This window comes from Marmota monax, unplaced genomic scaffold (assembly GCF_021218885.2).
Source record: "Marmota monax isolate L192 unplaced genomic scaffold, Marmota_monax_Labrador192_F-V1.1 WCK01_AAM20220418_F8-fsc00004, whole genome shotgun sequence".
Lineage (NCBI taxonomy): Eukaryota > Metazoa > Chordata > Mammalia > Rodentia > Sciuridae > Marmota > Marmota monax.
In genome coordinates, this window is record NW_026692881.1 from 27,034,692 (window position 1) to 27,057,952 (window position 23,261).

The window sequence follows — 23,261 nt, forward strand, 5'->3', positions numbered from 1 at the left end:
CTTACATATTTATTGTGAGTGCAAAGGTGTATGTTTGTGATAGTCTTGGAGCAGAGACTCAGGGCAGGAAGGGGATGCCACCATCTCCTTTATACTGAAACATTTTGCAATTCTTGTGCTGTTTTTTCCCCTGTGTCTTTCCATAGGGTAATAGAATAGGGAGCAATTTATTTTTTTTAAACAGGCCTCCTAAATTCTAGTCTCAGTTTGATCATGACCATACTATTAGAACTCCATGAAACTTTTTTTTTTCCCTAAAAAGGGGGGTTGTAGGTTTTTTTATTTTATTTATACTCCACTGAGCCTTTTTTAATTGTGCTCTGCTAGAACTGTAAGCCCCCAGTCTTAAATAGTATGTAATGAACTAAATTCTCTCTTATGTGCCATTCTTGGAAAAATTGAGAAAAAGTCCTTTGGTTGTTCTTGTCTAAGGTCCTTTTAAATTCCAGTATGATATGATTTCATGTCTATGGTGTTATGATCTCTATGTGGCCAAGCAGTGTTACTTATTCACTAGTCTAAAAATGTAATGGAAATCTTATTGTTGACTTCTGCTCATGGATTATGGATAGTCCTTTTCAACTACAATGCTTTTTCAGACCACAATTGAACAGGTAAGAAATTTATGTCTCAAAGTGTAGATTCAAGTGAGAAAGAGATGACTCTGTTTTCTAACTGATCATTTTTGTTTAGTTCAGAAGCAGAAAAGCTTACAAAGTAACTTGTAAATCTGAATTTGGGTCTGAAATAGTGAAGATGCTGTAGGAACTGAGGACCATATATAGTTTCACAACTAATTTTCAGAGTCATTTACCTTTTCCAAATTGTATATACGTTTAGATAATTAATGTGCTTGCAGACATGCCGCTCCAACTTTACAAGTGCAGGTAGATTTCTTGTAAAACAAAGTTTCAGTGCGTGAAACATTGACTCAGCCCACTTGTCTTTATTACTGGGATTGTGAAAGGTTGACTCATAGCTTACTAGCCTTTATTTACTGGGATTGAAAATTTTAATTTGCTTTACCAGACAGACACAGGCTGTGTACACACACACATACTCCTTTTCATTAGGCCATAATTTATAGAGAAGTTGGAGATATTTAAATTATTATTTGGATAGGGGATAAGTTTTAAAATCCTTCTCTTTCTGGTTAGTAGCATCACAATAAAGAAAGAAATATAGATGTGTGAGGCCAGGGATTCCAGAGTAAAATTTGAGATATAATTATTATCATAGAATTAGAATTTTAAAAGCTCTAAATTATACAGTCTATTTCCTGCTACAATATACAGTTTTTTAAAATTACAATCTAAGGTTTATAAATATTCAGCTATTTAGCTCCATTTCTTTCAGTTTAGTAGTCTTATTTGAATGTTGATGTACAGAATGATATACAAGTTCTAACCCATTTATGAATATTAATAGAATATGTGCACAATGCAGTTTTCTTTCATTATTGACATTTTTTAAAACTTCTTATTTACATTAAATTACTCAAGTTCAGGAACTTTAGGCAACTTTGGTTTGCAGATTTTCGCCAATAGATAGGTTTCCATTAGGGGGCTCTCGAGGTTTGAGATGATCAGCCTTGATACCATAACGCTTCGAAGCCTTTACTTTCTAACGTTCCTCTCCTCTTTCCCTTTTTGTTTTGTTTTATAGAAAAGGTCACGGATCGCCTACAGTGACGAAGTTCGGAATGAGCTCCTAGGGGATGATGGGAATTCCTCAGAGAACCAGGTAGAATGCTAATCAGGAAGGCCCGGTGGGTGGCTGGAGGGTGAAGGAGGTCACAGGCACACTGGGCTCTCAAGCTGCTCCTTAACAGTATTAGCAGCAACTCATGTGGAAGCGATACTGTTTAATGCAAAGCTGGAGTCTTAATCAACTTCAAAATGTTTCTTGGAGATCTTACATTTAACCCTTTACCTTGTGATCACTGTCTGCTATCTTTTAAAAAATCTTTTCTTCTCTTTTCTTTATTATTTAGTACTTAAGGAATAACTTGAAACACACTGTTTGCAGACAAAGCCAAGGTCTTCACCTCAAACACATGTAAAAGGAATAAAAAAGTACATAATACAGCTTTGATAATAATGCAGTATAATTAAATCAACACTTGCAGCAAAACAAATGAAAGTAAGCTTTCAAAATTCAACAGCGCAGCTCAGTCTCCTATTGTGTAGCTTCTTAAAAATACATTCACCAAAATGCAAATTTTAAGTACCAGTGCCAACTTGGATACCCAGATAATGGTAATATTATCTTGCTTCTGTCAAATAATAGTAATAATAATAATAATAGGATAAGTCTTTTTTTGCAGTTTAAGATCTGTGTAGACAAAAAGTAAGATAGTTTCTTCTTAAAAGAGCCTTACAACTTGGGCTGTCAGTTCTCATTGGATCACATTCTAGTGTCATTAGTCTAATTAATGTCCTACTTCTTTCTTTAAGTTAATACTACAGACTTCATAATTTTACATTGATAATATATGACTTTTTAAAAATGTTTCAAAACTTGAGTGTAGAGATGATTTAAAGAATGTAAAGATGATTTAGAGACGGAATGATGACAGGAAACTTCACAAGCAAGACTTGAATGTGTTTATTAATGTTATTTTGGAAAGTATGATAAAGATCTCTACTCTGCCTGAATAAAACTGAACATAAATCATTCACTGGAGAAACTGAAATTTTAATAAGATAGTTAAACAACATATCAATACACATTATAAAAAAGTGCATAACTGTATTTACCATTTCAAATAGATTATATTTGCTGATACAATATCACCATATATGCTGATACTATATTCCTAGCTACTGTAATGTTAATATTGTAAACAGGGATGTTGCTTTGTGAGGAAAACCCCACTCCCACCTCTGTGCACGCACGTGCACACACACACACACACACACAAAACCAGAAAAACAGGAGAGGAATCACTGAGCTGATGATGTTTGTTTTGGTGAATTTCTCAACTCCTCCACTATTTGGATGTATCAGCTTGAGTTCAGACATGTAAACACATTCAGATTTGACTTGGGATTTCAGCTTCCCTGATTGAAATGTGAGAATAGCTAAAGGAAAAAAAATAGCACATCAAACATAAAAGGGTGATGTGATGAAGGGGTTTTACTCATAATAGATTAAATAATGTGAGGATGAGAGAAAAATATTTTCTTCTTTTTTTAAAAGTGAGATTTAGATTGCTCATACCTCTTGAAATGAATGAGTAGTAACTTTCCTCCTACCTACTGCAAAAAAGCATTATCTTTTTTGCAAAAAAAAGTGAACGCATAGTTCCCATGTCAGTTCTTTAAAAAGCTATAGATCTTTCCCTCATTTGAAACTACTGCCTAAAGTAGAGGAAATAGAAAGGAAGGGGGTGTTCCTGTCTAGCTCAGACTCCTTCATTGTAATGAATGTTGTAGTTCTGTGACAGGAATCCCTTTTTTTAAAGCATGTTCACTTCTCCTAATGGACGTTTTATGTGCCTAAAATATTTGCCTTGCATACTTATAAGTATGATTTTTATGCCTAAAGAAAAATATTCCACAAAAATACATTTGAGTTAATGTTTTTCTGGATTTTGCAAATTAAATTTCTGTCACTTTAAAGTGATTATGCAGAGATTTCCCCTGGACTTGTGTAAGTCAAACTTACAAATTCTGAAAGTGCTTGGAGAACCTGGAGTTTAGTTGTAAGGAGCTGTCACTTTAATAAATAGAGTATGATAAGTTATAACCATGAGGATATATAACTGATAGATTATTATTTATGTGAACTTTCAAGTTTAAGATTTGAATGAGGCTTGAAAGTTCAAAGAGACCACGCTTTGGGGATATTTTGTGGCAACTGTAGGAAAATTTCCATATGATAAAGTCATTCAATTTTGTTTTGTGGCTCTTTGTTATAATATAGGAATTAAAATCTCTGAAAGTAAAGCGCATCATTTACTAGGTATGGTCACTTGAAAATAACTTTATTCTTTCCAAGGGCTTCGTCTTAAGCATTATCATTCTGTCTTTTTAAAATATCCTATTTGCCACTTTTTATTTAGGCTGAATAATCACAATAGAGGCTTTTTTTCTGAAGAAAAAATATTTTAAATTGGTATCTCAGAAACTACGAAGATAGCTTTTTTTCTAGGAGTGATTACCAATAATTTATGTAAGAAAATAGTTTCTGTTTAGAAATAAATTTACTTTTAATTGTTGACAAATTGATTTTCAGAACTTCTTGTTCATGTATTTATGATAAACTTTCAATATACAGTAAAATTTAGAGATAAACAAAATGGAACAAAAGTATCAAAAAAAGTATTTGTTTATTGAAATTAGGTTATATCTGTCATTTAAAAATATATACATCAGAAAATATAATAAGAAGCAATAGCAATGATTGCAAATAGGTGAAAGAAATACTGACTAGTTATTTTCAATGCATCATACACATACTGCCTACATAGTGAGTTCTTTGTAAAGATTTGGACAAACATGAATGCAGAAGCTATCATTTCTCATTCTGGCTATTTGTAATGCAGGGTTTTAGGCACCTAGACCCTGACTGTTTAAGCATATAATTATAACCTTCCAATTAACTATAAATTATGTTAATTTACTCTTAAGTATATAATAAACATTTCTGCCATTATTGGAAATGCCAACATTTCAGAAATTTTCAAATGTATCTTTAAAGTCCCTCATACAATGCACACTTTCACTTATTTACAGATTAATTGCTCATATCAGTTCATTTCTGATCTACACTTATTTCATTCAATCAAATATAGCTCTTTTGGTTTATAAGAAAGGAACAGAATTGAAGTGTTGTTGGGTTCTCAGCTTTCCAAGGGCTTCTGTCATAAGCATTATTATTGTGTCTTTTTAAAATATCCTATTTGCCATCTAATATAACAACAGTTGTTTTCCCTGAGAGTTGAGTTCTTGAATGTAGTGATGCTACATTTAGAGAGACACCTTAAATACTTCTTAACTTGATTTCCTTTCCTAAGAACCTGTCCCAAAAAAAGGACAAAAAACAATTTATAGAATGAAACCATAAAGCCTTTCATAGTGGAGTGTGATAATGGGGCAAATAAAACGTCTAAGTTCTAGTTTTGAACTTAGTAGTCTCACAGTTACCGTATGCAAAATTATATTGATTGTTAATTTTGAGTAAATCCGAAGCAGAAGATTCAAAAATATATGAAGAGTAGGACAGCTCTAAACATGAGGAAATTTTGTGGTAAAGCAATATTTAGCAGATAATGATTGCTTAATTTTTTAATACAAGGTTCTCTTAAGTTCCGATTTGGGCTTGCTGTGCATAAAGTGTGTCAAACTTCAGCTACATACCAGGGGGTGAAGTCGGTCAATTTAATTCCCAAGATCTAAAGAAGGTCGGTATCATTTCATATAGCCCTGGCAGAGCAGATCATTACCAGGCACAAATCTGTTCGTTACGTGCTGAGGGTTTATAGCAAAATAAATAGACTGTCATCATAAGTTCAGAAAATTGTGTGTTCGACCCACGATAATGTGTAAAGGGCGTTTAATAGAGTTCAGCATTTATTCGTTATCTGTATGCGGACAGAGACGGCAGTCGTGTTATCAGCTTTAAAAAAAAAATTCGGTAGTTCTGGAGGTCACGTGATGCACCTCACACACAGAGGCGCGCGCGCATGAACCCTCGCATGCTCTGCAGTGCAGGTTTGATTTTAGTCACAGCAGAAGGCTTAACCACAAGAGATTCCACTGGTTCAAACCAGCGTAAACCAGATTTTTTCAGCCCACAAAGGAACAGATTACCTCTTGTATCAAATTCTGCATTGGAGGGAAAAAAAAAATCTTTTGTTTCAAAAAAATGTTGATTATCATAACTCAACATTGCGGTATTACACACTTTCATGTCGCCTATGATGGAGCTAGTAGCTCGATAAAATACGAAATCAGTACTTACACTCTAGCCTGTGCGTTCGTTATTAATTTTCAAAAATAGACCATCTTTTGTTTACTTGAATGCATAACTCTCGGCCTAACTGAAAAAAAAAAGATTTAAAAAAAAAAAAAACTTCCCATTACCTAGCTTAGCTACAAATCCGGTGTGGAGCCTGAATGCAGCCATGCAGCACAAACAAGATAGAACGTTTTTTGTTTGGAACCTATTGAAAAAACAAATGGGTAGCATTTTTAAACACTCATTGATTATGGCAGGGTGGCATGCCCCAAATGGTCTCTATTGCTGAGGAGTAGTTTTAAACTTTGGCCCTTTAAGTATCATAGTCAACTGAAGAATGGTGCCCCCAGAAAGAAAAGAGGGCTGTGCGATCAATTCCCAGATCGCCCCTTTCTGAGAATTAATGTTTGCCTTTTTCTCCCATGATGTTCAAGGAGCAAAGAAAAAGATTCCAATATGTGATAGGCCAGGTGTCTTAGTTTAAAATTTCCCTTCTTCTGTGGAAGAATTTTAACTTTCCATGTGAGATGATGAGATGCTTTACTGGTACACAGTGGATAGCTGCTGAGAGAACGAGTGTATTTAAAAATAATGACAACTTCTTGTCTATTTTGAAAGTATGATAGTAAATTTTCATTTTTATTGAATACACAGTAAGATATTACATAATAAATCGTTTACCCTCTTTATAAAGTGTTTCAACAATTTTGAAATTTCATTCTTTAGTACTTGAAATACTTTTTCTATAACAAATAAAATAACAGAATAAGCTGGAATGTATGTTGCCTGCCTGGATTTCTAGACAAAAACAGCATTAAGCATTGAGAATTCCAGGCTATAGTAAACATGATACTTTTGGACTAAGAGACTTATAGTGAGCAATTCATAGCACGTTTCTCCCAAAGCAATAGTTTAATTTATTGGCCTGCATATGTCAAGTGTTATAACAGATGTTACAGATATTTAGATGTTTAAAAATTATCAGTTATAGACCTGAATTGCTGAGGATGCAAATTTCAGACCTAGAATGTGGTTTATAGTCTGTAACAACATAGGTATCAGTTTCTGTTCATTTCAGAAACTGAGGTTGTCATCTCAACTATACAGTGATATTGTGGTTTAGAGTAGCAACACACACACACACACACACACACACACAGAATGAGGCAGTCATGTAATTATATTTTTTTTCAAGCTTTTAAAAAGTTAAGTAAAATTTTATCTGTTATATTTAAAGTGATAGAAAAATGTTCTATATAGGAGAATTAAAATGTTGTCACAGGAGAATTTTCTAACAAGTGAAGGGTGGTTTTTTTTTATTATACTTTAGTGAAACAGAGTACATTACAAATGAAGCCACATTTACAAATGAAGTAAGAGAGTTCATTACTTTAAGAAAGCCCAGCTTACAAGATGAAAAGAATTGGAAAAAAAAGAAAGAAAGAATTAAAATGAAAACATGCCATTTGATTGCAGTAGTCTCTTAAGCAAAGTGAAATTCTAAAAATTGACTGATACATACAATAGTTCTAGGATAGTGGAATATTTTCTGATGTATGTCCTAAATAAGTATTATCTATACTGGCATACTTTATTCTGAATTAAAATAATTTTACCTCTAAATACAATCCTATTACTAGAGTGGGTTCACATATGATATTCACATCATAGTTTGTTGTTTTAGATCCTTACTAGAACCAAAGCATGAACTATTAATCATTTTCATTTGTTGGTAAATCTGAAATCAGTTGTCAAGTTTCCAAATAGAGAAACATCCTGAAAACTTGTATATACAAAACCTCTTCAGTGGTACATTCTTAGAAGAGAGGAACAGTAAACTTGTTTTCTTTCTTTATAATATAGACTTCTATGAAGTCGTTCCCCTTTATTTCATGATGGTGTCTTAGATGTGCTTTAAAAGAGAATTTCACACTATTCTCTTTGTTTAATGTGACAGTGTGAGAAAGTGATCTTTATTCGTTCAAAAAACTCTGCATGTAGTCTATGTTTAGGTTCTTTTAATGTGTTTGTCTGTGATTTTTAAATGCTAAACATGTAAACAGATAAATTGTCAATGTTAATTCTGTACCCTGTCACACAACTGATCTTTCTTTCCTGCCATTTCTTTCCTTTTTATCTTTTTTTTGTGCATTCATGTTGCAGTTGATAAAATTACGTGAAGAGGTAAGTACTTTCTAGCTTCCCTTTTTTTTCTTAAATTCTACTTTTCCTTATAAAATTGATTTTCTAAATCTGAAGTAGATCTTTGTATTCATTTTTCTTGGGCAATCTATACATAGCAACACTATTGATTTTGTTGTCCAAAAATCTTCTCTTCTAACTATCTTCTAAAAATCTACTATATCCTAATCGTGCTTATTACAAAAATCATTGTTGACATTGGGGAAAAGTTAATATTTTAAAGGCCAAAAAAGGAAGAATAATAAAGGAATATATTTGCACCAAGTATAATTTTATTTTAGGCTCCAACTTCAAGTTTGCTTTATTTATTAACTTCTCAGAGAAGTTAATATGATTTATTTTTTTTCCTGATATTCTAATTTACTTTACTGAAACTTTGTTCTTACATAATCTCTTTCCCTCACCCAAAATTCTTAAGTTCAAAATAAGACACCATGAATCTATTATCCTTTTTGGGGAAACACACATGTTATAAATGCCCTACTTGTCCGTATACATAGATACCTAAGACTAGTCAGAGCTCACGTCATTGTTAAACACTTTCCTTTTTATAGGAAATAGTACCTAAATGAGTTCTCATTTTTCTGTAAGTTGGTTTCATAATGCAGCCCCAAATTATTTTGTGGACTAGCAGATATTTGCAGCAATGTTAATAATTTTATCCTTATATCAATGAGGAATGCTGAATGATTCTGTTTATTTCTTGGTGTTTTTGTTTTTCAGTTATGCCAAACATATCAAATATGCTCTGGTATTCTTTTTCAAAGGTAGTTATATTTTTTTATTTAATTAGATTGAATTTTGTTATTTTTGTATCAAGACATAAAATAATGGACCATTTTGCCATTTAGAAATTGCCTAATTCCTTATAATAATCAGTGTACTTTGAATTATTTTCAAATTTAGATTGACTGAATTGATTGAGGTTTTCCCAGAAATTCTTTATATTTGTAGATCATCATTCTCTGGGTGATGCAAACATTAACTTGGAATTTTGTAGATACTGGTTTTCAACAGCTCTTCTGATTTAAATTGCCTTAATGTTGTCCTTTCTTAGTAAAAGTAATGATGATATATAAACTGAAGGGGGAAAATATGCCCCAAAATACACCCTCACACTCACCAACTTTCTTGCTTTTTTTTTTAAATTTTTTCTACAAGAAAGGAGATTATCTAGCAAAGGAATATAATTAACTATTATGTAGAAGATTATTATTTTCCTGCAAGATAGCATATCTATTTGTATATATTTGCATATTCTCATGATTAAGTAAAGAATCTGAATTTTCAAATGATGACAGAACTACCAATAGACTTGAAAACCTCCATATGAAGAAACTACACAAAGCTCTTGCCCCCAAATTTAAGCAATGAATATGATTAATAAAATCTTGTGTCTTATTACAAGCAGCATTTTTGAGAGACGATTTATTTCTGTTAAGCTCGAATGCTGTGTATTTGGAGTTCTTAATTCCTAAAGCTAAAAACATCAAGTCTGCATTTCTCTTAAAATATATTATTGTTAGTGGCTTCTTTTGTTGTCCCTGAAGCAGCAGTTTCATCAGCCATGGTATAGAGTTCATGTTTGAAAAACTGTATTCTATAATAAAATTATAATCAGAAGAATTAGATTGTTCAAGTAATAGCATAATATACTCTGAAATATTATTCTACAAATTCTTTGATATGGATGTAGCACTGACATTTATAGACTTAGACTATGGTGATGACACTAAATTGGCATATGGTTTGCTCAGAAGTGATTGTCTCCCAGTCGGGATTCTAATAGTACAGTGAATGTTATCCCAGATTTCTTACTTTCACCTATGCTAAGAAGACAGGCACCCATCTGCTACAAAATATGATGTTTTGTTGTGTTTGGAAGCAAAGTATGCCCTATCCCTTCCTTGTGATGCTCTTTTTGGGCTTCTTTCTGGGAACGGGGCATGCTTGGAGGCAGGGCTGTAGCATAGAGGGAGCTGATCTGGCGTTGGCTGTGCCGAGCTATTTGAATCCTGCGTTCTCCAGCTCTCCACTTTGCGCAGCTCCTCACACAAGTTGAGCTCCGTCTGAAGCTCCTGCACAGCTTCACTTACCTGCTTTGAAAAGGGCTAAGAAGTGGGTGAGAGAATGAGTTTGGGATGGAGTGTGGGGGCAAGTTGAAAGCATCAGCTGCCACTGTAGTGTATTTCCTTTCATTTACAGCGACCAGGGCAATGTACAACTAAGGGAACAATGTAAATAGCACAGCTGTTATAAGAACTTGGTTTTAGTTTGACTTAAGTGAAGAGATTCCAAAACTCCAAGTGAGATCCTGCAGGAAAGCAGCTGGTAAACTGATAGTCCTCTGAGTACAGATTTACTCTGATAAAACTGAACCCTCCCCAAGAAGAGTTACTCCCATTATTTGGAAATATACATTTCTTAAAGTTCTTTGAGAAATTCTGCTCCCAGGATGGATATAGAATCCTAAACACATTCTACATTTAAATGCTTTATTTCCTACATTATATATTAGCGTATAAGTAAGAATGTCTATTTCCAGTATTGACCTATAGTTTTTTAATCTATAGTAGCTGTGTGTTTTCTCTTAATTTAGGATTTCATCTAATTTGAAAATGAACAAAAAAAGTTCCTCTTTTCTTAGTCTTGATTAAAATTCAACCTTATATCTGCTTTCACAAATCTGATTAATACCTTTTTTAGAGAATCACCAGTTTGAAGTTAAATCTTTTGTTAAGGTAGAAAACAATATTCAGAGGAGAGAAGAGCAATCCTTACTCCCAGAACCTGCATGTAGGGAGAATTAGGAGTTATAAAGCTATTTTTAACAAGCTTTGGAAGTGTTTAATTTTGTTTAAAAATAGTCGTCACTGCCAAACACATAGAGCTCCCTTGCTCTTCTTTTTCTCAATTACAGCCTTCGGTGACTTGTCATTTCATGATGTAAGAAGCTTTCCTTCTATCCTCCATTTTATTTATTTAGTTTACCTTTTTTTTTTTGGCAGTGGGAGGGGGCAATATTTCTCTTAATTTCTGCACGGTATATTAGATGACTCTATTAATTATTATAGACTGCTATTGCAGCTTCCTGACCTTCACATCAGGTCCTATCTGTCTGTTCTAAATGCATTGTTTTAATGATTCTCTCCACCCCCCTTCCCCCAAAAAAAATTTCAAGGAAAGCTTTGATGTGGCTTTAGCTGCCTCTAACGTCTGGCCGCATCTCAGATGTGTCACCTATGCCGGGAGGGAATAAGGAAATCACGTTTTGAATGGTAATGATAACATACTAATCACTTCCTTTCTTTGAAGATGGAAGCGAGATATTCTGTCAGCATCCCTGGCTGCTAGAGCTTGGAGGCACTGGTCTAGGTGTATTAGCTTAAGTGTGCATGTCAATACAGCTTGCATCTCCAAGATCCATGGGGGCTCATTAGAGCAAGGTAGATCATTTCGCTCGACAGCCACTCAGATAATGTGTGTGGCACCTCCTTTTTTATTATTATTAGAAAGCATTTCTTCAATTTTAAGTGACATCTGTCAACACAAAGTTGTAGTTGTGATTGCATTTTTTTGCTTTCTTTTTGACCAGACGCTAAAACTGATTTGAGGGGGAAAGTACTAATTTATACAAATACATGTATAAACGAACACACACACACAAATACACAGGTATATATTCATATATTTCTTAAGTGTCTAGACATATATATGTTGATGTCCCTTGTATATATTCTCATTCATTCACAGCCATCATTAGCTTATAAATCTGTTTTGGCAATCTGAATAGATCTAGTGTATGGTTAAAAAAAATAAAAAGAAAATAACAGTTTCAACGTAGAAAGCTGAGAATTTGGGAGAAATTTCCTGGTTTCCCTATCATAAATAAAAGAGGTGCATGTAATTATTGTCATTTTAGTTCAGAGTCTAAAGCACTCTATATGAAAAGTTCACCTTCAATCTAGTGCCATGTATTTGGGAATAAACCCACAGTTTTATACATGTGTGCAATGGAGAAACATGTGTCTCTTGTTTCTTGGTGGGTGCCCCAAGTTGTCTTCAAACTAGAAGTGCTGTTTAGTATTCTGTTTTAGTAGCATATGTTGTTCTATATGGCATCTTGCTACACATCCAAAATTGAGGAGCAGTCCTTTAAAAATAAAGTTCTTGCTTAAAAATTACTGTGTGCAGGAATCAAAGGAATAAATGGGTTTTTGAAATGATGCATTTTATTAAAAAATAAACAAATTGGGATCATAGATCTGTGCAAGTGTCTCATCTCTGATGAAACAGAAAAGATCCTGTTGACTCTAGTCTTCATAACATTCCTCAGTGTTTTGGAATGAGATTCATTGTGGCCACTTTCAACATGAGTCTCCTTTTTAAACAAAATAAGTGGATGGTCCATATATGACTGATTGGAAATTTGTCCATTGTCGTGGTTCCTATAATGAAAGACTTACCAAAAATTAACTATAATAGATTGTGACAATTCCCACACTGCCCCCCCTGCAAATGTTAGGGCATACAAAAGCATTATTTTTTTTAAAGGCAAAAAAAGAACATTGTAGACGGCCGTCTGATTTTTCCCCCTTTTTCTTTTTCAGAGGGCACATCTGCTCGATAACACAGAGAGGCTGGAAAGGTCATCACGGAGACTAGAGGCTGGGTACCAAATAGCAGTGGAAACCGGTAAGAATTCTGAGAGTGAGCAAATTGTCTTGCTTATGCACAGCAGTCTTCACAACACATGACATTTCAGGGAAACTTCAAAGGAGAAGCAGAGACAGCAGCCCGAGATGTGGTTTACATATTGGGGAGACAATTGGGAGCTTATTTGCGCTTATCTTTTTTCAAGTTAAAAGGCATGACATCTACTGAAAACAGTTCCTGAGGTTTAAAAGTATACATCTGAAAAGAGATGGAATACTTTGTCTAAATTCTACATTTGTCTTAATATGCAGTTACATGTTGTCAGTTTACCCACCCGCAATGATTGCTAGCACACCGTGCAATCTCCAGTTGTCTACTCCTTTACGTTTTATTCACATATGTAAAAATTAACATTTTAATCAATCTAAATGGTGTGAACTTGGGACAAAGAAATAATGATACCTAGTTTACTTTGCTTATTTTTCCTGGTATTGGAAATGCTTCCTAATGATCCTATTTTTTTTTTTAATCACAAACAGAGCCTATAATCAGATATGAAAGAAAACATTTATAGTAAGCAGCAAGGCTAATGTTCATGATAATCTTATTAGAATTAGTTAATACTGTTTAAACTTTTGGTTTCAATCAACAGTAATTATTAATTTCAGAAATCATAGTCCTAATTTGATTTCTAAGACTAGTTTATTTAAAATAGACAAGTTTTTTAATTATGCATGTTTCATGCAATGAGTATTTTTACATGGTAAATAAATATCCATGAACACCTTAGTGATTATGGGTTTCTTATTATTTGGCTACCCTTTTTTATTTTATTTTGTGAACGATAGACTGTATAATAAGCTATTTTGTATGTTTTCAATAGCTCTTGCCAGCATATAAATCACAAAAATATGTGATCGTAAATATTTCTGTAAATTATTTAAAAATTCGGTGTTGCCAAAATGTTTATGTTGGAAGAACATGTATGATGAAAGTGATTTCAAATAATTTCTTTTATGAATGACCATTGTTTTTCTTGCCCTGGGTTCATGGGTCTCTTAGCCAGATTGGTTGGTTTATGTGATGAATCCTAGGGCACTGAACAGGAAGTACACAAATAGCACTGGCATCGTATTAATGGTGAGAAAACTGAAGAAACCCACACTTCCCCCAGATACTTAATAGTAGGGGCTGTCCTTACAGTCCTTATTGACAGCTCTGGAATAAAAGCCAGTCTTTGTGTGTTCTTTTGGTTTGGGGGCTCACCTTTAGTGATGACTCTTCTTGGGAAGGATGTAAATAATGGAAAGAGCCTGCACATGAGGTCAAAGGATAAGGCTTAGGTTCTAGCTCTCTTGCTTGTGTGACCCTGAGCAAATCACATAACCTTTCTGAGCCTCAGTTTCTCAATGAAATGTAAATATCATTGCTCATCTCATAATACTCTCTTTTTTAAAAATATTTTTATTAGTTGATGGACCTTTATTTTATTTATTTGTTTATTTATATGTGGTGCTGAGACTCGAACCCAGTGCCTCACACATGCTAGGCAAGTGCTCTGCCACTGAGCCACAACCCCAGCTCACTCATCTCATAATATTCCTAAGAAATAATGGTATTTGATAAAATGTTTTATATGTCATAAAATGCATATATAAATATGTTATTATTACTGTGCCATCTTTTGGTGGGTACAGTTATTATCCCATGTAAATAAATTTCGTGTTATGAGTAAAATTATATATATTAATGTATTGGGGAAAAAGTCTACTTCTTTGACTATCCTCTGTTGAACATTATAATCAGTAAGGGGATCTTCCTTGATGAAAACATACATTGATGAGCTGCTTTCCCCATGGAACTGGTTTGGGTTTGGGACTGGAAGTAGTCTTGTTGTGACACTGATCACAGGGCATGATTTGGTTGGTTGGATACATAGTTGAGTATCCTTTTTCTCTTTCACTATACTATTCATGCAGTTCCTTCCCAAAGCTGAAGGAAGTCATCATAGACTACAAATACCAAAAGACCACACATTTATCATAGATGTAAGATTGGATGGGATTTGATAATTATTCCTTGTAGAGTATGAATACAACGGTATGTAGAGTACAATGGTAGATTAACTTTAAGGTTTTATAAGATTAGAAGTTTATTTGTTATAGGGCTTGGGAATTGGGGGTAGAATATAAACCAAATCTGGGAATGAAGTAAGAAGCAGACCTTTTGGAGGTAAGGACAGATGCGGCACAGCCTCTGCCTGGCTAGGAGTCACTGTGTTAATTCATTTCCTTGGATAGATTTGAAAGTGGAGTGAGAAGTGAGAAGACTTGGATAAAGTACTTTCCCTATGTTTTTTTTTAAATTAAAATAACGTGGAAGCCATGCGTTGTGTGGAGTACCACGTAGCATCCACACTACCTGCTGCCAGCCCTCTCCTTCGTCACACTTAGTCAAGCTACAGCTCTGTTTTGATTATACGTAAATTTATGATACTCATCACTTTCTTACAGTAAGAGTACAGAGCAGCATCTTTCAAAAGGAAAAGCTTGTCTGTGGCCGTACACACCCAATCTCATCAAAAGAAAAAGTTTTTTCCTTCTTTTTTAATTTATTTTCTTTTTCTTTTTCTTTCTTTCTTTTTTTTTTTCTTTTAATGTTTTGGGCTGGGGATCAAACCCAGGGCATCATTCATGTTAAATAAGCACTCTACCACTGAGCAACACCCCCAACCCTCAAAAGGAAAACTTTTAACGCTTATTGATACCTTTCTTAAAGACAATGAAATACAAGAAGAAAAAGACATGGAAGAGCTAATATGACTATGGATACAGCACAAAAGGCAAATAGTTTATAGGTATTGTAAGCTGTCTGAGAACTAGTTCTAGACTGTGGATCTTCATTAATCCACAGCAAATGAGAAAAGAACTAGAATGTAGTGACTTGCCCATACAGCATATTTTATTAGTTTAAGAATAACACTTTTTTTCTAGAATTATGTTTTTCCTATTGTAGATAATAAAAAATGACAGTTTTATGACATGATGGCAATAGTAGGTAGAAGTTTTTTACATACACACACACACACACACACACACACACACACACACACAATACCTGAAAAATAACTAAGTTTGCAACCCTATTTTGGGTTCTTCAGATACTTTTTGAAATTCTACTTGACCACAAAATCTAAGAATTATTGTACTGATTAGAGAGAGAAAATCCCTATCATCTGACCCTATCATTCCTCAGCTGCTTGACTTTGAGAAATCACTTAACCTCTGTGCATCACTTAACCTCTGTTCTTATATTTGCAAAATGGAAACTTGACACTAGATTCTGTGTACCACATAAGGTAGTTATAAAGTAAAATAAGGTCATATGTGTGTGTGTTCATGTATTTGTGCATGCCTTGCTCTTAAAAAGTACAGAGGGCTCTGAAAAAATTTGATCATTTTAAAATTATCAGCCAAAGTGATTAACTTTTTCAAAATAATTGGCAGAGATTTTAACAAAAAAAAATCTATATAAGCTTTTCTATTTATTAACTTGATAACCATGGTGGGAAGGAAACGGAGGGGGCAAGGAGTTAGCAAGGATGGTGGAATGTGATGGACATAATTATCCAAAGTACATGTATGAAGACACAAATTGGTGTCAACATACTTTATATACAACCAGAAATATGAAAAATTGTACTGTATATGTGTAATAAGAATTGTAATGCATTCCGCTGTCATTTTTTTTAAAAAAAATCAATTAAAAAACTTGATAACCATGACAAATTTTATTTTAAAAAAGTAATATACAGCTGGGGTTGTGGTTCAGTGGTAGAGTACTTGCCTAGCATGTGTGAGGCACTGGGTTTGATTCTCAGCACCGCATATAAATAAATAAAATAAAGAAGTAATACAGAAATAGGATAGGCTAGAAGATAACAGAATATGTTATTTTGATCACTGATATCTTCCTACCAAATGATAAAATTCATCTTCTAAAATTCTTGAGTCTTTTTGTTTGTTTTTTGTACTGAGGATTGAACCCAGTGGCATTTAACCACTGAGCCACATCTCCAGCCCTTTTTATTTTTTATTTTGAGATAGGGCCTTGATAAGTTGCTGAGGCTGGCTTTGAACTTGCCATCTTCCTACCTTAGCCTCCTGAGATTATGGACATATGCCACCATGCCCAGCTCATTGTTGACATTTATTAAGAGTTTGACAAATAGTTATTGTCTCTTCAAGAACAGGTATTGAGCAGTGGAACACACATTCAGAATGAGTACATGATTATTTTTAAGTGCAGTTTATATCCAGTTATGCATCGAGTTTAATATCAATCAAATTTCCTTCATAAATCCCTTTCTATTTCAGAAAATTGATGCCATTACAAGTTAATTGAACAGTTTTATTTAATAAAGGAGGGACAGTTAGAAGAGTACATGATATGAAAGATCTGATGCTAAGGACATTCCAACATAAAATTGGCATTATGAAGACCTATCATGCTCATTAACAAAGCTGCCTTGGGAGCCACCATCATAGACCAAATACTCTGCTGATTATGTGAGCCATTGGCTTGATCCAGTGTGCCATTTCTTGTAAGTTCTTGTCCTATAATCTTTCAGTATAAAACTGGCTCTTTTTTCAGTTAGTGGTAGTCAGGTCTGACTTTCAGGTCTTGAGATATCCATTTTATTTGAGATAGGGAGTTAGTACTTAAAACTGTGGGTCATATGCCCTTTGTTTTACAATTCTTTTTCTCCTGTGAAGTAAATACTGCATAATTATAATAGGCACAAAACTAATCATATGATTCATAAAAGAATAGGCTGAAAGAGAAATTATGTGAGGGCAAAAGTGCAGTTCTGTCTCCTTTCAATATGTAAACAGAGAGTTGAAGTGCCCCATGACTATCCTGTCCTGTACTCTAGTGGGTCCTGGTTCACCTGGCAGTGCATCTCTGGGCTCTGAGAGAGTCTATTTACATTTTAGTAGTCTCAGATCCCTGAGTTGTGATCTGTACCATTTACAGACCTTGCTCTTGCCATCTCTGAGCACCTATGCCTCATATGTTGGCATCTTTTTCTTGGGAGATATTGCAAGCCATCTAGCCTTAGCTTCCCATTTGGCCATTTGCTAACCTTCTGCCCGCCTTTTAGTTGTGAAGAGGAGGTGTTCCATCCTTCACCTAGAACCCTGTGTGGGATGACAACTGGCTATATGAGAAATAATACAGTGATAATTTAACACTTAATATGGGCCACACTGTTCCTGGTACTCCATACCCATTGTCTGTTTAATGCTCCGCACATCCCTTTTACAGATGGAAAGGCAGAGTACAGAAAGGTCAAGCTATTTACCACACTTAGAAAACTTGGAGGTAGTACAAGGGGGCATAAAGGCAGAGTTGATGTGGGTATGGGACATCCTGACATCCTGAGGTGCTGGCCCTGGATGTTCTAGGAACCGTGGTGCCTGATGTTTAGCATGAAGTTGTGTTTTAGCCTTGGAAGTTTCTGAGCACTATCTCCTCCTCCCTCCCTCTGGTGATTACAAGGCTGCTGCTCCCATCCCCAGCTGCTGTGGAATAAGGCCATCTAATTCTTATCCAGTAGACCATACTAAACTATGAATGGGTTCCACATATCTAGATTTCTGAAGTGATCTCTTGTAGTCAAAATATATCATGTCCTTATATCTATTAATTTTCTTTTTCCATAATTTAGTTAAACTATTAAAAAAAACCATGTGCCATGTGTTAAGGATACACTAGTAAACAAGAACTGTAAGTTTTTTGTTCTCAGGCAATTTACATATTGCAGGAAGAGGATGGGCAAGATGAGGTAGACATTTTAAAAATTAATACAGACCATTATATGTAGTGGTTAAGTAAAGCAGAGTCTTAAAGGGTACTGATGGTATAGCTTCCTTAGGTCAGCTATTCAGGAAGGACCCCCCCAGAAAAGAGCCCTATGTATAAACTGAGTGGTGAATAATGTAAAGAGGCCATCAGGAAGAAAATCTGGGGCAGATGATTCCAGGATGAAGGCAGAGCAAGTACATGGACTCTGAAATGAGAAGGTTCTTGGGATGTTCCAGGCAACAGAAAGATGAGCAGAATGGCAGGAGTGTTAGGAGCGAGGAGGTGAGACACATGGTTAGGGTAGAATCAGTGTGCACGTTTGTGGAGCGATGAAGCATGGGAGGGAGTCTGGATTTTATTAAGAGTGTGATGTCATTGAAGGACTCTTGGCAGGCAGGTGGCCTCTTCTGAATGATGGAGAAAAGGGATTGTACGGGTTGAGGGATAGAGAAGTGGAAACAAAAAGACAGGTTAGGAGGTTTATTATAATAATAATCCAAGATTGGGTCCGGGTCCTTTTGCCAATTGAAATTCCTGATGCAGGTATTTGGTGGGGAAGATGCAAGAGAGATTATAAGCATTTTAAAAGGTCCTCAGGAACAAGGAGTTTAAAATTTATTATTGATTCTTTTAATAATTGGCAAGAGTTGCCAAAAAAAAAAATTCTTCCTCAAGGATATCCCCAAACAAATGGAAACTTTTTAGTCTTTGTACTTGGAAGGATTTACACATAGACTGTGGCCAAACCATCAAGCTGGCAGTAATGAACATTTATGATTATAAATATGGGTTGGAAACCAAGTTTATGATAATACATTATTGATAATGATACCTTTTTTCTTAGAGTTTCTGAAAAGCATACTAAAATTATATATATGGGTTTTGCAAATTGCCTCACAAAAATATTTTGTTTTTGTCTAACCATCTTAACTGCAGGAAGCTTCTGAATATAAACATACATTGTCATTTTGGTTAACTTTATATCCATCTAAAGAAGAAATAGGTTAGTTTCTTGCTTCTCAGAGTGGGGTTCAAGACCAGCAACAGTGGTGTCCCCTGGGAATTTGTTAGAAGTGGACAATATAGGTCCCCCTTTAGATCTACTGAATCAGGTCTGCATTTTAACAGGATCAAGTGTGATTCATGTGCACATTGAAATGAGTGAGATGCTTACTTTGCAGTCTTAGCACTTAGTCTATGTTTATGTGAACTGGACAGACATCATTTCATCAAGTTGCGTATACATGTGAATATATTTATTTAAGTATATGCACAAAAATTTAGGCAGGTTGGCCAGGCACCTTGGTGCACGCCTGTGATCCTGGCAATTTGGGAGGCTGAGGCAGGAGGATCCCAAGTTCCAAGCAAAGCCCCGCAATTTGACTTAGTGAGACCCTGTCTCAAAATAAAAAATAAAAAGATATGGGGAGGTAGCTCAGTGGGAAAGCAACTCTGAGTTCAATCCCCATCATAAATAAATAAATAAACAAACAAACAAACAACTAATTCAGCTAGCTAGGTTCAGTTAATACCTATACTCCCTATGGAATAATAAATATGTATTTATGTAATATTGTATCTGTTAATCTAAATATTTGTGACATTGGATATGATGATGGTCTTATTTAGGGACTGTATTAATTGCTTTATTACTTATTTAGAAAAATATGAATAGTCATGACATGATACCTAGAATTGTTAGTAATCTACCTAGTAATGGTACTCATTTTACCACTTTATTTTTGTTAAAACAAATTTTATGCCTATGTTTAACACTATTTACTTTTTTTTAAGGCCATATTAATTACAATTTCCTAAATAACTTGTTTTTATTAGGGAAATGGAAAGATAAAATTTCTCAATTAGAATATTACCAATGTTGTATATTTTATAAGTTCCTTGCATAAAGGAAAACATTTTCTACGTGAACTTTGTTATAGAATTGATAAGAGGAGTTTCTTTACATCTCTGACTCAGGGTTCCCTTGGGTGTCCTGTTTCTTTTCTGTGAAGATTATCTCTTTTTGAAAAGTAAAAGTAGAAATTTCACTTTAATTTTAAGACTTCAGTGCTTTGTTATAGTTATCTAATGTTAAGCATTAGATATTTTTCCATTTTAGGAATATACTTCTGCTTGCCTGTTTTACATGATATGTTCAGATTATTTTTGTTCTTATGGTTGCTTATCAAAATTTGAATTAATTTTACCTAATAATGTTAGCCAGAGAAACATGGAGTTTTTCTGGAAAACAAATAATTCTTAAATCATAGCATTTTGGTGAGAATTGAGTAATTCATTTACATCACTTTTTTTGTACCTATTTTTTTTAAGAGTTTTCACAGGAAAAGCAATCAGTAGTGGTATCTACTTATCATTTTTTTAAAACTTAAACTGTGCTTCATGTTCAGAAGTTTTTAAAGACTCTGTGTAAATACTTTTAAAATTTGGGGTGACTTCTGCTATAATTTGATCTTGAACATCCCCCATAGGCTCCTGTGTTAAAGGCCTAATCTCCAGCCTATGGCACTATTGAGAGGTGGTAGAACCTTCAGGACGCAGGGCCTAGTAAGAGAAGTCAGATCCCTGAAAGCAAACGCTTGAAGGGGATTTGGGGACCCTACCACGTCCAATCTCTCTCTCCACTTCCTGACTGCTGTGAGGTGGGCGGCTCTCTTTTCCAGGCAATCCCACCTTGATGTTCTAACAGGCCACAGGCCCAACAGCAACAGGGCCAAGCAACCACGGACTGAACACCACTGAGACCATGACAAAACCCCCTTTCTTCCTTATAAGTTGCTGATCTCAGGTATTTTGTCCAAATGACAGAAAGCTGACTAAAATAACTTCATTTATTTTTGTGTCAAAGTCTTGGCTGATGGAGTTTTCCTGAGCCATTCATAAGACTATGCAGAGATGATGGATATAAGAGCACAATACTGCAACCTTGTCACTGTCTTATCTTTTGCTTCTCAATACTTTTTTTCAACTCACTTAATTATTATTTCTTTAGTCAATTCACTATAGAATGGAAATATTCATTGAGACAAAATATTTACCACACTTAAAGTCAGTCATTTTCTTTACCATTCAGGAGTTCCTCCATATATGCTGATACTGTCTTCTCCTGCCTCCTCCTCATTATAGCCTTTTTCTTCTCTTCTTTTTCCTCTTTTCCCCTCTCATTTTCCTCTTTAAGAAATATTTTGAATGTTTCCTATGTTAGGTACAATGTAATAGCTTAATTAAAAACAAATCATTCAAAATACAAATCTAGAATCAACAGAAAGGATTAATGGGTAAAACAGTGCACAACAATAGAAATTTATGCATAAAACTATTTTAGTAGTTGTAAGCTAGCTTGAAACTGAACCAGCATCTGCTGCAGGAAATACCAGAGTTTGAATTTCCCTCCTTTTATGCACTAATAAGTCATTTTTAAGACTCTTGAGAATATATCCAAGAAAGTATTCATTGTGTTTTTCTTGCCCTTAGAGTTGTTGTAAGTTGGCAAAGAATAAACTTCCCATTCTCTAATATTGGTGAGAGAAGTTTAATATGATATGAAAGAAGGTAAATATTACATTTCACTCATTTAACAAACTTCTGTTGAGCAATGCAGGGTGCAAATTTGGCAAGACAAGTCCAGTATCACAATCCTGGGTTATCCAAGTACGGAATGTTATGGCCATCAACACTGATCGATTATTAGCATAGGTAATTTTATTTACCTAATTCAGAAAGGCACTGCCATCTGCCATGTTCACATTATTGCAGAAATAATAACAACACTTTGTTATTCTTCAATGTAGGAGGAGAAAATAGGATTTATATGATTGAGTCACTATTAACCATCTATTTGATCTAACCATAGGTATTTTGGAGAAATTTCCTAAAATTTTTGACACAGAAAATTACCTCTACAAAAGTTTCTCTGTTCATTATTTTGGGTAGTAGGATGTTTTCAGAATTTTAAGGATGTCTCTGCTTGAATAGTATTTTTTAAATGTTAAGAATTATTATTTGACCATGTTCTGTAAATTTTTAAGTCTGCCCAGTTGTGTGAAAAAAAAAAGTCATTTTTAATGTGTAGTTGTCACTTATTTTATAATTACAAGCTATTAAAGTCTTATCTCTAAAAGTTCTGATTCTGTTCTGGAAAGAAAAGAGGAAGTAGTCATTTGGGGTGCTCTTAAAGAATATATTTAATCTGTACTTAAATTTACTTTGTGAGGTTCTCTGAGATATTGGTGAGCTCCATAATGGTAAGAAAAGGATGTCATTTAAACTTTATTTGGAAAACCTCTCCTTAGGTGGTCCAAGGGAATTCATGGGGTTCATTTTTAATCCATTAAAAGTATTATACTCATTTTTAAAGGTGTCTTACCCCATAATGCCTGTCACTTTTCCAGTTGGTTTGTAAGGTACACATGAAGCCATCCTTATTCCATTGCCTCTCTGTGAGCTGAGAAAAAGAGGGACGACCAAAGCAGATGGCTAAAATGCCAATTTACTTTCAAATATTGCAGTGAAGGACAGTTAAGCTTATGACCTTGTTGCACTGTACTTATATA

At 34.5% G+C, this 23,261-nt stretch overlaps 1 protein-coding gene across 6 annotated transcripts in view; it reads left to right on the plus strand.

Annotated features, from left to right (window-relative positions):
* The window catches only part of Vti1a (vesicle transport through interaction with t-SNAREs 1A), a 343,300-nt gene that overhangs the window by 64,380 nt on the left and 255,659 nt on the right, over positions 1-23,261 (plus strand). For 3 of the 6 annotated variants that reach the window (XM_058581306.1, XM_058581308.1, XM_058581307.1), the window contains exons 4-6: positions 1,666-1,743; positions 8,128-8,148; positions 12,777-12,861. In XM_058581306.1, the coding sequence (XP_058437289.1) occupies positions 1,666-1,743; positions 8,128-8,148; positions 12,777-12,861 (184 nt within the window). The remainder of the gene's footprint in view (positions 1-1,665; positions 1,744-8,127; positions 8,149-12,776; positions 12,862-23,261) is intronic. The other 3 variants (XM_046449815.2, XM_046449817.2, XM_046449816.2) reach the window with 1 other exon arrangement.